We start from the raw sequence: 16,160 nt of genomic DNA on the forward strand, positions 1-16,160 counted from the left end.
TCATGGTGATGGTGGTAGAGGTAGTGGTGGGGGTGGGAGTTAAGGTAATTGGGGCCGTGGTGGAGGTGATGGAATGGGCAGGGAGTGGTGGTAGAGGTAGGGGTTGGGGTGATAGTGGCCGTGCTGGTGGTGGTGGTGGTGATGGTGATGGGAGATGGTGGTAGAGGTGAGGGTAGGGCAGGCAGTGTTGTGGGTGGTGGGGGCTGGGTATGGTGATAAGGTAGGGGGTGGGTCAGCGGGTGGTGGGGGGCAGGGTGGTAAAGGTAAGGGGGGTCAGGCAGTGTTTGGGGGACGGGGGGGCTTGCCTGGCGACACTCATGCAAGGTGAGGCCGCGGGTGCTGTACAGGTGCGGGTCCACGCCTTTCCTCGCGCTGATAACCAAAAATAGCATGATAGATAGCAAGGACAAACAAAAGTGAATCTGCCCCACCATGATGCACACCGCGGACACGTGTCTGACCTCAGTCACTACATACATACATACATACTATTCATAGAGACAATCAGAGCCAGATATGCATACCTAATACTTACATACATACATACACACATACATAGATATATACATTCATACATACGTCCTTACCCCCATATACATTGAAAAGATTTAGTATTGTTAATGTTGTTGTCTTAAGGAGGGTGGATGCTATGGTGATGCTGTCTGCAGAAACCTAGGTAAAAAAAAGTAGTAGTAGTAGTAGTAGTAGTAGTAGTAGTAGTAGTAGTAGTAGTAGTAGTAGTAGTAGTAATGATAATAGTAAAAGGTGACGTTGTTGCTTGTGTTATTGACGCCGTTGATGATAATGATGCTCTTGTTTTTGCTGCTATTAGTATTTTTAGATTCCGTAATCCCCCATCTAGTAACATAATTGTACAACCGGACAAACAAACGCAAGCTGGAGATGAAGCCGGTCACGTCCAACTCCTTTTTATGTAGTTACACAAGGCAGTTACTGTGTTGTCTGTGATAGGCCTGAGGTGAATGACTGTTCTCTCTCTCTCTCTCTCTCTCTCTCTCTCTCTCTCTCTCTCTCTCTCTCTCACCCCCCAGCGTCACGACTTGGCGTGAGAGGCGGGACGCGGCGTGAGTCGGGCCTTGACGTCACAGGCAGCCCAGCTGGTCCCTGCAGGACGCCGCCGCTCTGCGCCTTTCCCGGGACTTTACAGAGACGTGAAATGCCCGGTGCATACATCCGCTTGGGGCCATTTAGTTTGCATGGGCACCACAAATATGTTAATGACGTTATAAATTCATTAGATTACATTGTAGAATTTGTCTCAAATGCAGGAGGGGTGCATGATATAAGTCCAAAATATAACCTGCTTAGTGCCCCCAGAGCAAAAGAAGCAATTCTGTGCCAAGACATTAATTGATACTTCATAAGTGAGAATGTGATTTTTTGGAGGGGAGGGGAGAGGGCGGAGGGCAGCTTTATTTACAGGAGCACCGTGTTTCACACATTTTAATGATTGTTATCTTAATCTGCCTTTCTCTAGCAGTGGATATATATAACAGGACAAAATGGAAAGGATAAAGAAATGGATACGCATAAATAAGTTGAAAAATAGGTAAATTAAAATAAGCAGAGAAAGAATGATCGGGAGGACCTATGTAGAGGAGGAAATTACATTTTCAGAAATCACTAATTAGACATAGATATATTTACGCATGATCTCTTCATTCTAATGTGTCCTCAAAAGGTTTATCGAATGCATTATCTCGTGTGTGGAGACAGCCGAACACATTCCTGCTGTATTGTTTTGCATAGCTGTGAAGAGGTTGCTGTGTGTTTGTTAATCTGGGGCATCACATGATTGTTGTACGCTCCTCAAGTCATGTTTTGTTTTCCGCACGCATTCCTACTTGATCATTGTACAGCGTCTCACACGGATCAGGCTGAAGGGAAGAGACTTACAGCATGACATGGTGTCCTATGTGCATTCGTATTTGATAAGTCTATGACTGCATTAACGGTGTTTTTGTTTGGACAATTTTGTTTCTGCATATATAAGCTCCAAAGCATCTCTTTTTTCATTATCTGGAATGTCATCCCCCTTGCTTTAAGCGTTAGGTTCTCCTCTTATTCTAAATACTTTTCTTTTTAAAAAATAGCAACTACCTTAATGGTTGTGATGAAGGAAAGGGAACCCTGTCCTTTCTTTACTCTCTCAGCAGGACCGTACGGGAGGACGCCGATCCAAAGGCCTCACCGATAGTGTCCGTCGGGTGACTCCCAACCACAGAGTTATATACATATATGTATATAACTGTGCTCCCAACTCAAGCTCAGTCTATATGCAGTAGTGGTTTGTATTGTTATACTTATTATTATCATTGATAGTATTATAATTATTATCATTATTATTCATATTATTATCATTATTATTATTATTATTGTTATTATTATTACTATGACTATTATTGATCTTTCCTCATGTGGTCGATGTGGACAGTTTGAGCGTGGCGCCTCGGCGTGTAAGCGACCCCAAAACGTAAACAAGACGCCGCCGCCACGCGTTGGGGGGAGCCGCAGCCAGCCCTCGCAGACACTGAAGGAGAAGAAGAAAAAGTTGTGCCTCCAGTGCAGTGTGTCCGTGCCGGGCTGAGTGTCTGAGGCCGGCCCGCACCCCGCCAGGAGGAGGGGCGCCCGCAGGTAGGGTTGGTGGCTTCGGTGGGCCTGGTGTGCCAAGGGCCTCGCGGGGCCGCCCACCCTGCAGGCCCCTGGCGGCCACTGTGTTGGAGTGCTGGACAGTAAGATTTAGGGTTGCCATCTTGAGATCAGAAAAATACGGAACATCTCACTCTCCAATACGGAAAGATGTTAAGGGACGGGTGGCAACCCAAAAATTTCTGTAGCCTGCCCTGCCTTGACAGTCGTTGCCTGCTGCTTGTGGAGGCAGGAGGAAGGGGGGTCGCATACTGTACACGTATTTCAGGACGACCCTTGACAAACACATAATTTTACGGCCTGTTTTTTTAGATTAACTGGAAAATGCCATCACTACAGCTTTAAAATGCTGAATTTTATCTGCTTGCCTGTTCAGACAGACAAATACAGAACAAATGGCGTTCCCTATTGGTTCTAAATGGAACGCACCATTTCATTTTCCAATGCGGAACAATTCTGTATTTTAAGGGACGGGTGGTCACCCTAGTAAGATTACTCGTCGGGATTAGGTCTGTCTGCACTTTTCGGCAGCATCCTAATGAGGGATGGTATTTACTAAGCAGTGCTCTGAACAAGTTTTTCCTGAGCAGCTCGGCAAATATATCAATGTCATGTGCTTATTAACCAGGTGACTCAGTTGCAGTTGTGTCCTATCCCCACTGAAATGATTAAAAACTATGTATAAAATTATCATCCTTCCTATTTTATGTACTAAGGTAGGTAGTTAAGGTTTAGTACTCTTATGATGAGATGTTCAGGAGGGGTTTGTTTCCTGCTGGGAGGGGGGAATAGGCGCACCTAACATCACCATAGCCGATCCAGGATTCAGTACATTTCCTAACGTATAGGCTGTAATGTTATAATTGTATTTCATAAATCATCCTTATAACAAAAACTAACTAAAATTATGGGTATTCTTTTTCTTAAACAGAACATTGAATAAACAACAGAATAATAATATGAAAATACGTATAAATTTTATACGGCAACTATGGCCCACAGACTTACATAATGTGGCCCGAGGCAGCAGCGCACGCCATTTTGCGGGTATCAGATGCCTTAAATAAGCACATTTTTACTGTGCAAAGCAGGTGATGTCACTTATTGTGAATTTGTGAGCTTTCATATTTATCTTTGTGTAAATTTCATGTAGGCAAAACTTACATTACTAGCTTCATTTTTACTAGTGGCATGAATCTGTGACTGTATATCACAATAGAATTTCACACAATTACTGGTAAGTGAATCAGACACCACATAAATATTAACAATGTGTATGAATGAATACAAAGATAAGCACATACTTTGATTTAACTTCAGGATGTCTTGTGGATTATTAATATATATAAAAGATCCGGATAGGCTACTGTTTAGCCCACTACCGCCTCTTGCGGCACAAAAACAGTCCCTCTGCCAAGTTTGTACCCCACATTTGGTGATTTTAGGTGTGGCTATTGGGGGCAAAGTTCCTTGATAGCCTATAAATAAATGCTTAAAATCTAGTGAAGAACTCTCCAGTTTCCTGTAAACTAATCCCTCTACCTGTAATCTCTCTTCAATAGAAGATTCAGGAATCTTTGACCCTCTTCTACATGTATAGATGTTTTGAAAATAAATCTTATATTTGGATGTTATATATATGATCTGGCTGCTGCCACTGTGCCTCCACACTGACTGGGTTAAGTCACAATAATCCACCACTTCAGGTTGGGTTAAGATACCAATATAGTTAGATGAGACAGCTGTAGGTGTTCAAGGTCATTCGATCCATCCTGACTGGCTACTGTTTGTTGACAGGAGTGATGCCGTCCAGCACAGATGATGTGCAGCGGCACTCGGTGCACACACTGGTGTTCCGCTCACTCAAGCGCACCCATGACATGTTCCTGTGTGACCAGGGAGGCCTGCCACCCGTGGAGGAGGCCTTGGAGAAGCTGCGGCGGCAGGCTAAGGCGCGGGATCAGTATGGGCCTGTGCTGGGGCTGGTGAGGCACAACAGACGTAAGGCTGCTGCAGCGCCCCATGAGATAGACATGGATGACCTGCCCCCCAAGGCCATCGAGGCAGCCAATGGCACCATGGCCAGCCCCCTTGCTCTGCCCCCTCCTTCAGGACCACACCCTCCACTTCCCCCCACACCTCCACCCCAGAGCATGGCCTTGATCCCCTCATCTACCCCGAGCGCTAGTGTTGGACAGCAGTCCCTGGTGCCGCGCCGTGCCCCCACATTGCCTCGCCCCAAATGGCACGCCCCATGGAAGCTGGCGCGGGTTATTTCAGGTCACCTGGGATGGGTGCGCTGTGTGGCAGTGGAGCCAGCCAATGAGTGGTTTGCCACTGGCTCCAACGACCGTGTCATCAAGATCTGGGACCTCGCCTCAGGCCAGCTCAAGCTCTCCCTCACTGGCCATGTGTCCGCCGTGAGGGGCCTTGCCGTGTCCCCTCGCCACCCTTACCTCTTTTCTTGTGGGGAAGATAAGCAGGTCAAGTGTTGGGACCTTGAGTACAACAAGGTGAGTATGTGTATGTGTGCATATGGATGCTTATAATGTATACTTGTATGTGTGAATTTGTGCACGGAATCAGTGATGTTGATCGGTAATTAGGAAATTGTTCTCTTAGTAACTAACAGTTTTGTTTAATTATACTTGTGTACCTTAAATACTGCTGTCATTAGACTACAAGGCTTATAAATTGATCAGTATTTTTCAGTAACCTTTCTTAAAAATTGGTGTTACATTGGCAGTCTTCCAATCAGAAGACACTGCCATTCTTCAAAGACTTGAGAATACAGTATATTGTCTGGTCCTGGACATTATATCTTTTAAATGATTAGAACTTTCATAATTTTAGTTATTGTTACTTAAAACTGGGCAGGGTATGAAGTTTCTCATCAATACTATTGTCAACACTGGTGTTGGTGGTAGTAGCGGGTCAAGCTGGTATTGATTACTGAAGGAACATAATAGTTTGACTTATTCGCAACATGTAGATTTTCAGTCACTAAGTCACTTATATATGCTGTCAGTTTATGGTTCAGTCCCTCTTCTGATCTCTTGTTACTAATGTATTACTCAAAGACTGGATTAGTTTTACAAATGGCGGTGACATTTTTCTCATATCTGTATATTGCATGACATACTAATTTTTTGACCCATTGTCTGGCTTCTTGGTAAATTCTGCTATTTTCAGGAAAGCATTACTTTTTTTTACTCAATAGCAAGTTCCTCTCATGAGGAGTGTGTTAGATTCCACTGGTAAACCAGTGAGTTTTTTTTTTATAATGTAATGGCACTTTTACAAAATGGGACAAAATAATTCTAAGATTTTTTTTTTTTTTTTTTTGCCATGCTTCATCTACATTGGAAATTTACTCCTACGCTCCCCTCCCTCTCCTTCATCCAGGTAATCCGGCACTATCACGGCCACCTGAGTGCCTGCTATGGCCTTGCTTTGCACCCTACCATTGACGTGCTGGTCACCTGTGGTCGAGATTCCACCGCTCGAGTGTGGGACATGCGGACCAAGGCCAACATCCACACCCTCACAGGCCACTCCAACACCATCGCCTCCGTGGTGTGCCAGGCTGCCGAGCCACAGGTAAAGGGGGTCTAGGTTAAGTGGACAGGTGGTGTGTTTGTTTTTTAACATTTCAGTATTCAGTGAGTTTTTTTTTGTGTGTGTACAAGTTTCCTTTGTGTTTTATGCTTTTACCCCTTCCTTTGATAATGTACTTAATGTTTTTTTAACCTGGTAGCAGCGGGGATCATGTTTCTTAATGGTCCCTCTAAGCGAGAAAAATGAGAAAAAATCATCACTCACTCAAACCATTTCATAATATATATCGAAGCATTTGTGATCAGTTTATGTATCATCTGTTTTTTTGGGTTTAAATCATGGCACAAATTTGGCCCGTCGCTGCTACATGGTAAAGCCACAAATTTGGCCCGTCGCTGCTACCAGGTTAACCTTTCTGTAGTTGTTGATATACATTTTCTTTCTGTCCTTCGTTCGTATCTGCAATTCCTTTCATTTTATGTATATATATTTTTCTTCTTTTTTTGACTTGCATGTACAGGCACCTCTTGCTTTAGGGTGTTTCATTGTGTAGAGGCATCCATTACCGTATTACTGGATTGCTTACCGTAAAATCATTCATACAGCAAACACTGCAGCGTTGACTCAGTGGCGATCATCCAAGAAGTAATCATCCATCATCCACCCCACAGGTCATCACAGGCTCGCACGACTTCACCATCCGCCTGTGGGATCTAGGAGCAGGCAAGAGCACCTGCACCCTCACCCACCACAAGAAGAGTGTGCGCGCCCTCGCCATCCACCCTGAGCTGTACATGTTCGCCTCGGGGGCACCAGACAACATCAAACAGTGGAAGTGTCCAGACGGGAAGTTCATGCAGGTACTGGAGCGTAGTTGGGAAAGGGTGGATGTGGGATAGCTGTGTGGGGATGTATTGAAGGGGGTGGTGTTTGTGTGTATCTTACCTGACCTATTTATAAACTTACATCTTGCAGAATTGATACAAATTTATTAGGCCCATTCACAAATAGGGTGGTGGGTGTATGGTGCAAATCAAACAGTATTGTAGTTAATTTAGATATGAGTGAAAGTTTAAAAAGGAGTTTTAAATGTCTTATATGATCTCCCTATTTCCTTAGGTATCCTTGCATTTAGTATTCTGAATTTAGCCCATTCTTATCCTCATCATAATCTTCATTTCATCGACGCCTGCTCCTAGGAGCTCCCACCAGGGGATGGCCATGACAGAAGAGTTTTCAACTTTCACTATTCAGACACTCCCTCCTTGCCTGCTCAAAGTTTCTCAAAGATCTTTCACCCCTCTCCCTACTGTACTCCTGCACCCTGTCTCTCCATTTCACTTGAGGTCATCCTCTAGCATTCCCTCCCTCTATCTCACTCACATACACCCTTTTGGTCATTTTACCCTCCTCCATTCGCTCCATGTGGCCAAACCACTTTAAAGTCTGTTGCTTCACTTCTTCCACCACTCCACACTTCTTCCCTTCACTCCTGTGACACATTCCAAAATGCTCATACACACTTTCATTACTCATTCCATCCATTCTACTCACACCATAAGCACTCCTCAAATAACTCATTTCCACTGCCTGCACTCTAGACCTCTGACTTGCAATCCAGGCCCACGTTTCACTTGCATATATGAGGGTTGGTACTATTATTGTATTTCTCAAATCCCTCTTTACCTCCATGCTCACACTTCTGCCATTCATGATTCGTCCCAAAGACCCTACCACCCTTGTTCCTTGCAATGCCCTTTCTCTTATCTCTCCCTCCATACCACCATGCTTACACATAACTGATCCAAGGTACTTAAACTCATTGACCTCCTCCATTTCTTCACCATTCAAAATTATTTTGCATTGTTTTTCACATTCAATTCCCACTCTATATGGGCATACAAAATCTACAACCTCACTTCTACTTCACTCACAAACCATCACTTTACTTTTGTTGACATTTACTTTCAGCTTTCTCCTGTTACAGACACTATCAAAAACACTGACCAAATTTTGTAAGTCACTTTCATTTTCTGAAATGAGCACTGTGTCATCAGCAAACAATATCGAATTCAGCACCCACTTCCTTCCCTCAGCGAACATTTTTACTTCAACTTCCCCAACTTTGCCCTTCATTTCTCTAATAACACCATCCATATAAATATTGAACAACCATGGTGACATGACACATTCCTTCCTTAAGCCCACTTTTATCTCAAAATGTTCACTTGTTTCACCACTAATTTTGACACATGCAGATGCATCCTCAGAGAAAGACTTTATTGCACTAAGCAGTTTTCCTTCCACACCATAAATCTTAAAAACATCCCACAATGCAATCCAATCGACTCTGTCATAAGCTTTTTCCAAATCCATGAAGGCAGTGTATAGTTTCTTTTCTTCTTTTCCATTCTCATCCTAAGGAACAATATTCATAGCTTCTCATCAATCAAATCACAGCCGTAGCAGTAAACATAAACTGTGAAGAGTGTATCATATATCGTGTCTTAAGACTGCCTAGCTCTGTAAAGAATCATGTGTAGCTCTGTAAAGAAACATTTTCCTTCCTCTTCCTCCTCCTCCTCTTTTTCCTTGTGACATCTCTTCCTCCACAGAACCTGACAGGACACAATGCCATCGTCAACTGTCTGGCCATCAACCGCGAGGGAGTCATGGTGTCAGGGGCAGACAATGGCACACTCTACTTCTGGGACTGGCGGACAGGGTACAACTTCCAGAAGCTGCAGGCCCCTGTGCAACCAGGTGTGTGTGTGTGTGTGTGTGTTTTCAGATACAAATCTAGATAATTATATATAAGATGAAATGCTGTTCATTTACGCTGTAGGGCAGCTTTCACACCAGAGTGACATGTTGCATGTGGCAAGTGACACGTGGCATGGTGCTTTCACACCAAAGTGACATGTAGTGTGCGCCACTGCGCAATTCGCAAGATGGTATCATTGGAGGATGAGGCTATACAAGTATAGTTGCTCTGATTGGTGCTGTAGATGCCCGATACAAAAGAAAAAGGTGCTGGATACATTTTTATCTAAGGTGGGGTTCCTACTATTCCGTTTTCACGGATCCGTCGACCGTCAGTGATGTTATCAACGGAGCCCAGACCCCGCATGGAGCCCGTCCAGAGATGAACTCAAGTTAACTTTTGGGTCTGTAACGGCGGTGGTGGTGCCAGTCCAGTGATGTTGAACATTCTACATATCATGAAAATATGAAATAGAAGTACTTAGTTACAAAATAACATATACAAGAAGTCGTTGTGGTTAATGCTGTCCATATGTTTGTCAACAAATGATGAGCGATGGACTGACGGAGTGGATCATCCCTGACAGGCGGCCGCTGTTTTGCTGACGTCATTAACGTCGACGGATCCGTCAAGACGGAATAGTGCGAACCCCGCCTTTAAAGAGAATGTTAGGGTTCACAGTGCCTATATAGTTGCAAGGCAAAAGGAGCTGGAATGAAGGAAGTTTCAGCAGCTTTGCTGGATGCATAAAGACACATTTCAGAATCTGGAACCCATTGTGAAACCCTTATTGCAGTGGAAGAATACCAATTAACTGCACACACTAGACTCCACATGGACGACTGAAGTGGTGTTGTCAGATGTGTTGACATAAATCTGTTGAAAGACTTCACGTCATTCATCCGCAAGATTTTTTGTTGTTGAATCTGTAATGTCATTTGTATTTAATATTTATATTATCTTGATTATGAAGCACTGTAGTTGTGAAAGCTCTGTTAATGTGACAACGCTGTCCAAGGTGGCACATTGCATGGTGAGAGAGGTGGTTTGTTGACTGCCTTGTAGCTGGTGCAGTGAGGCTTGTATACCAGCAGAGATTCCATTCACAAATCTCTTCTCCAAACATGCCAGGGTTTTCTCCTCTCACTACCCTAGCTGTGACATGAGTGTTAGCCTACACTGCTGCACGCTTCACAATATTCACAGTATGATTAGAAGGCTTCCCAGCCAAACCTTGGTTTGGAGGCTGGAGTGTCACCAGCCATTTTCTGTTGGTAGACTGTGATATCTCCACAAGCTCATTAATTTCCTTTGTTTGTTTGCCTGCCTCCTATGGGGCAATGATTTGTTGCTAAGGTCTTTTTTGATAACTTGTAGTTCATGCAACATAAAAGATAGACATTCATTAACATGATTAATTGAAGCATGTCTGAAAAAGAGGTGCAGTTCAGATCTTCCCTCTGTGCCAGTTCACAGAGGACCAAAGCAGAACGCAAACATTGCTGCTTAAGCCTCAAGGCCACTGTGACATCATAAAAGTGACACAAACCTTTGTTCTAAAACCCCACCCACTAGAGTATCATACTTTATTGCTATAAGTATGTGCTGCCCTGTGTCTAGTGCCACGTACTTTTTGAGTACTATATATTTTTGGCAAAGGATGAATATACTGTCTCATAACATTGTTGGTTGTGCTGCTTAACTCTTTCCTGCCATGGCCGTCTGTGAAAGCCGCATTTTTCTCGCGATTTGCCCTGGCAGAAATTTCAACTAGTTGCTTAGAGATGTTTAGATTCTAATGCTTCTAGCAAAGTTACTTTTCATCACAGAAAGCTCATATAGGTGTCATTTTAAAGATTAGTAATAGTGCTATATTTTGCAATAGCCAAAAGTGAAAAATCTACAATGTAAAATGCAAGTTAAATTTAGCCAACAGGCAAAATATTTACACATTACTCAAAACAAAATTTGCCCCCTCAAAAAATATTCACATTGCAAATAAATAATAAGCAATATGAGGGAAATATGAACACTTCCTTGGAAAGGTCACACGTGTGACTCCTCGTGACGGAAGCAAATGCTACACTAAATTCTTTATTGTTCCACAAGTCGCCCACTACTTTTGCCCCACCCCCATGTGGACAAGCTACTACAAGTATCAAGCAATGTGCTCGGTCCATCATCCAACATTTGACAACTTGAGATTTTTTTTTTTTTTTTTTTTTTTTTTTTCCAATATTTAAGACAACTTTTTTTGGATGATGACAAAAGTCGTCATCCTGACATTTGCGCCAAAAATTCCCATGACAACGAAGGTCGCCATCCTGACGTCTGCACTAAAAAAATCACATGACGACCTTTGTCGTCATGGGAACGGCAAAGGGTTAATGGTGTGAGTTATTTGTTACGTCACTGAGGCGGATTATTGGTATTCGTAGTTGTCAAGGGGAAAAATATTAGTACAATGGGGTTCAGGTGGCTGATGTAGCAAAACAGAAAGGAATCGGAGTAATCATATTAATATATTAAATTTCAATCACATGTAATTCTCTCACATTTGCCCAACAGTCATTCAAACACTTACAACTAACAACATTATGATACAAAATGGAAAAGAACACCACGGTGTTGAACAGTCACGAATTTACACTTGGGTCTGCTGTATTGTTGATTCACCAACTTGTCACCTCATCGTCCTTAGTGTTGTGAGGGTCAGGAGAAGGGTGAGATTTGTTTGAGGAAGTTTCCTCTATTTATAACCGTGGTTGGGACGAGTCTCGAACTGAGCCTGGTTCGAAACAGTGAGCATGAGGCTGGCTCTTCGAACTGAGGGTGGTTAGAAACAGTGAAGGGGATAACTGTTTGTGTGTGTGTGTGTCACTTTTAAGTAGGGCGAGCATCAGGTTGCCCTAACATATTCTGTTCAGGCATTGGTGACTGAGGTCACTTTATAACAAGGTGTTCTGAGAATGTCAGGGTGATTAATTTGATGAAAGATTTTTACAAACTGAAGATACAGTAATACCTTGGTTTACGAGTTCCTTACTTTACGAGTGTTTTGATTTTCGAGCAAAAAAATACCTAAAATTTCCTTGGTTTATGAGCGGTGACTTGGTGTACAAACATCCTTTTTGTACAAGTGGAAGATACGAGCGTGGGTTCCCTTTGTTTGCTGCAAGACGTGAGTGCTCAGAGCAGAAAACAAAGGGAATGGGGTCTCCGTCTGCATTGTGTGCTTGCAGAGGTAGCACCCATGTGCTCGTGTCCTCTTATGTATGTGCTCTAGTGTGCGATCTTTGTGTTTTCAGCACTACAGTGTGCATTCGTTTTGGTTTACGATTTTTTTTGTTTGCGAGCAAAATTCCAGAACGAGTTAACTCATAAACTGAGGTATGACTTTAATTTAAGTGTATGCCTCAACATTTGATGATTGCAATAAGGAGGTTGATAAGTTTTACAATGTTCAATCATGAACTGGACTCGCTCATTATACTGTGATTGCAGGTGATTGTAATGTTAAAGTAGTGAAAAAAGTTGCTGGATAAACTGTAGTGGTGAATCATGGCATATATTAAGAAAATAAAAGAAAGCAAACCATAATAGGCTGATGAAATTCATTCTTTGAAAATTATAACTACATCCACTAAAATGGACGTAGAAATCTCCCTTTGTGCAGCAAATGAGATTTACTATATCCTCACAAACAGGCGGGGCGCAATAAAAAATATAATGGTAGTACTTGGTAGCGACCAAAGATTGGTTAAATCTGAAAACAAGATTTCCCCAAAGCTTTCAACAGTAACTCAGCCATGTGTATACACTCTTTCTTATACTTAGCTGGTCTTACAGACAAAGGAAAAAAAATGTTGGGTTGGATCAATAACAAAAGTTTTTTGTCAGGATTGTAAACATCTCCCTACTGAGTATCTATTGTCATATATACTTATCCATCTTCCCTTTGCCTGGCTCTGTTGACAAGGAAAAATACTGATGTGGATGTTTGAATCTCATCCAATTAGAGAAGTCCTTTTTAGGAGTGTGATCTTCTCCCAACTGAGTCTGTACACCTTTCTATCCATTGTTTAGTTTTGTCAACAGAAAGAAAGAAAACTGAAGGTTAGGAATTTACTTTTTTACCTAATGACAGATAAGAAAGTGAAGTGTACATACGGAATACTGCTCTTCTTTTTCTCACTGAGTCATGTCCTTCTCTTGTGCATCTCCATGTTTGTATGTTTGTTTTTGTATTTTTTTCATCCTTATTTTTTTATGTCTGCACGTAGCTCTTGTTTTGCCATGTTTTCATCTCTTAATATGTTAAGGCACCCACTATTATACAACTGGGCTGCAAAGCTGGAAGAAAAGTCATACAGCAAACAGCTTATACCTTGGTTTCAGGGGAGATTATCCAGTAAGTAAATATCCATCAACTGTCATCTATTCCACAGGCCATGAGAGGTTTGCATGACCTCAAAATCCACCTGTGGAATCAGCATTCACATTTACTTTTTCCCATTGAGACACACGTCTGTTATTCCCTTCCTCCTCCTCAGGCTCCATGGACAGCGAAGCCGGTGTGTTTGCCGTCACCTTTGATCAGAGTGGCTCGCGACTCATCACGTGCGATGCTGACAAGACCATCAAGATATACAAGGAGGATGACACAGCGGTGAGTTGTGTTTATATTCTTTTAAAGTGAAGGTAACAGGAAAGTATTTTGAAAGAAAGACAAATATATATAAAAAAAAACCAATGCTTACCACTTATGCATAGTGTATAAATATGGACAGGAAGAGTGAGGGAGAAAGAGAGGGGGTGGGGACTACCTTTTATTTAATGAAATAAAAGTATATAGTATTAGGAAGAATTTCTTACACTAACTACTTGGACCATGAAATTTGATGGTGGAGATAATGTATTAACATGGTAATTTTGACCCCTTTAGTCTAGGTTACAGGCAACATGATTGTACTGATTATTATCTGTAATGACCATAAAGTTTGATGACAGGATTGACTGTAGTGCCTCCTATAATACAGGAGGTGGAGTGTAGGGACTATGCTTTAAACTTCATTTTACACAGTTTACTCATTCTAATGATCACTTGGCCTTTATAACCCCTCCCCATGCTTATGCTAGAAATGGTGTCTGATAATGATGATAGTGATTACAAGGCTCTTTTGGCTCTCCACGCTGCCTTTATTGGAAAATGGCTCTCTAGAGATAGAGATTATGGTGGTGATAATGATTATCTTTTTTTTATCCCAACTCTACTTATGATGGATAGTCATCATCATCATCATTTCATCGACGTCTGCTCCTAGGAGCTCCCACCAGGGGATGGCCACGGCAGAAGAGCTTCCAACTTTCTCTATCCAGACACTCCCTCCTTGCCTGCTCAAAGCTTCTCAAAGATCTTTCCCCCCTCTCCCCAACGTACTCTTGCACCCTATCCCTCCATTTCACTGGAGGTCATCCTCTTGCATTCCCTCCCTCTATCTCTCTCACATACACCCTTCTGGTCATCTTACTCTCCTCCATTCGCTCCATGTAGCCAAACCACTTTACGGTCTGTCGCTTCACTTCTTCCACCACTCCACACTTCTTCCTTTCACTCCTGTGACACATTCCAAAATGCTCATACACACTTTCATTACTCATTCCATCCATTCTACTCACACCACAAGCACTCCTCAAATAACTCATTTCCACTGCCTGCACTCTAGACCTCTGACTTTCATTCCAGGCCCACGTTTCACTTGCATATGTGAGGGTTGGTACTATTATTGTATTTCTCGAATCCCTCTACTTCCATGCTCACACTTCTGCCATTCATGATTCGTCCCAAAGACCCTACCACCCTTCTTCCTTGCAATGCCCTTTCTCTTATCTCTCCCTCCATACCACCATGCTTACACATAACTGATCCAAGGTACTTAAACTCATTGACTTCCTCCATTTCTTCACCATTCAAAATTATTTTGCATTGTTTTTCACATTCAATTCCCACTCTATATGGGCATACAAAATCTACAACCAACCTCACTTCTGCTTCGCTCACAAACCATCACTTTACTTTTGTTGACATTTACTTTAAGCTTTCTCCTATTACAGACACTATCATGGATGATGGATAATCTCACTAATAACGATGAGGACAGGGATAACAATGATTACATGGCCTTCTTTATCCTGCACCTTGATCAGCTGGAGATGGGGTCACTGGTATCAGTGCTGAAGATTATAACGAAAACATGCTTAACCCTTTCCTTGCACGTGGTGCGGACGTCGCGTCCGCACCCCTCAGGCACAGTCAGGCAGCCCAATGGGGGGTCTCTTTTAACCTCTGTATCTCAAAAACTATTCATCACAGCCAATAACCAAAAACACCATTGGAAAGAGGAGGTCCAGATCTATAGGAGTCGGTTATGTATGCCTCTCTTGCAAACATACATGCATGTTCAGGGAGTGTTGAATGTTAACACTTACGTTGGTGCGTTCGGGATGATCAGCCATATTGAGAGAACTGCGGACATCTCTCCTTGAGATTCTGGCAAGGGAGTATTGCCAACTGCAATATTTACAACTATTTGGTCAAAGAATCAGTCAAGTGATAGGTGAAGCTATGCAAAAATGCCGCAGTATTGGGCAAGAACATCCACCAGTTATTTGTCTGTAGATTTGCCGCGCTGGGCTGATATGATTTTCCACCAAATTTAGTGAAGAACCCACTCAATTGGCAATCCTGTGTTGTGAGAATTAGTGTTGGAACACTTTCATACACGGGAGATTTGAGTGCGGGTGGAGCTCGCAGCGAGCGTTTAGCACCACCAGCAAATACGCCTAACGCTCGCTGTGAGCGTTTAGCAGTGAAAGGGTTAAGGACATGATGCACAGAACTGATTGGTTTATCTTCTTCCAGACGGAGGAGACGCACCCTATCAACTGGCGGCCGGAGATCCTGAAGAGGAGAAAGTACTGAGGTCTGGGTGCGTTGATGCAGGTGTGTGTCACTGGCATGCACACACACTCACACTCACTCATTCAGCTCTGTTGGATGAAAAACAGAGGAGTATTTTGGTGTATATGTGCCCTTTGTATGTAAGAATAAAATTTTACCAACTTGACTTGCAGTTACCATCTTCATTATCTAATTTAGGCAGTAAGG

At 42.7% G+C, this 16,160-nt stretch overlaps 1 protein-coding gene across 1 annotated transcript; it reads left to right on the forward strand.

The window, feature by feature from the left end:
- Positions 1 to 2,179: 2,179 nt before the first annotated feature.
- On the forward strand, positions 2,180 to 16,119 carry LOC127008124 (pleiotropic regulator 1-like). Its single transcript, XM_050879742.1, has 8 exons — positions 2,180 to 2,308; positions 2,456 to 2,655; positions 4,468 to 5,183; positions 6,076 to 6,270; positions 6,900 to 7,088; positions 8,844 to 8,991; positions 13,546 to 13,661; positions 15,915 to 16,119. Exons 3-8 carry the CDS (start codon positions 4,473 to 4,475, stop codon positions 15,972 to 15,974), a joined length of 1,419 nt encoding a protein of 472 aa, XP_050735699.1. The 5' UTR covers positions 2,180 to 2,308; positions 2,456 to 2,655; positions 4,468 to 4,472; the 3' UTR covers positions 15,975 to 16,119.
- Positions 16,120 to 16,160: the final 41 nt, after the last annotated feature.

Source organism: Eriocheir sinensis, chromosome 37 (assembly GCF_024679095.1).
Source record: "Eriocheir sinensis breed Jianghai 21 chromosome 37, ASM2467909v1, whole genome shotgun sequence".
In the NCBI taxonomy this organism is placed as follows: Eukaryota; Metazoa; Arthropoda; class Malacostraca; order Decapoda; family Varunidae; genus Eriocheir; species Eriocheir sinensis.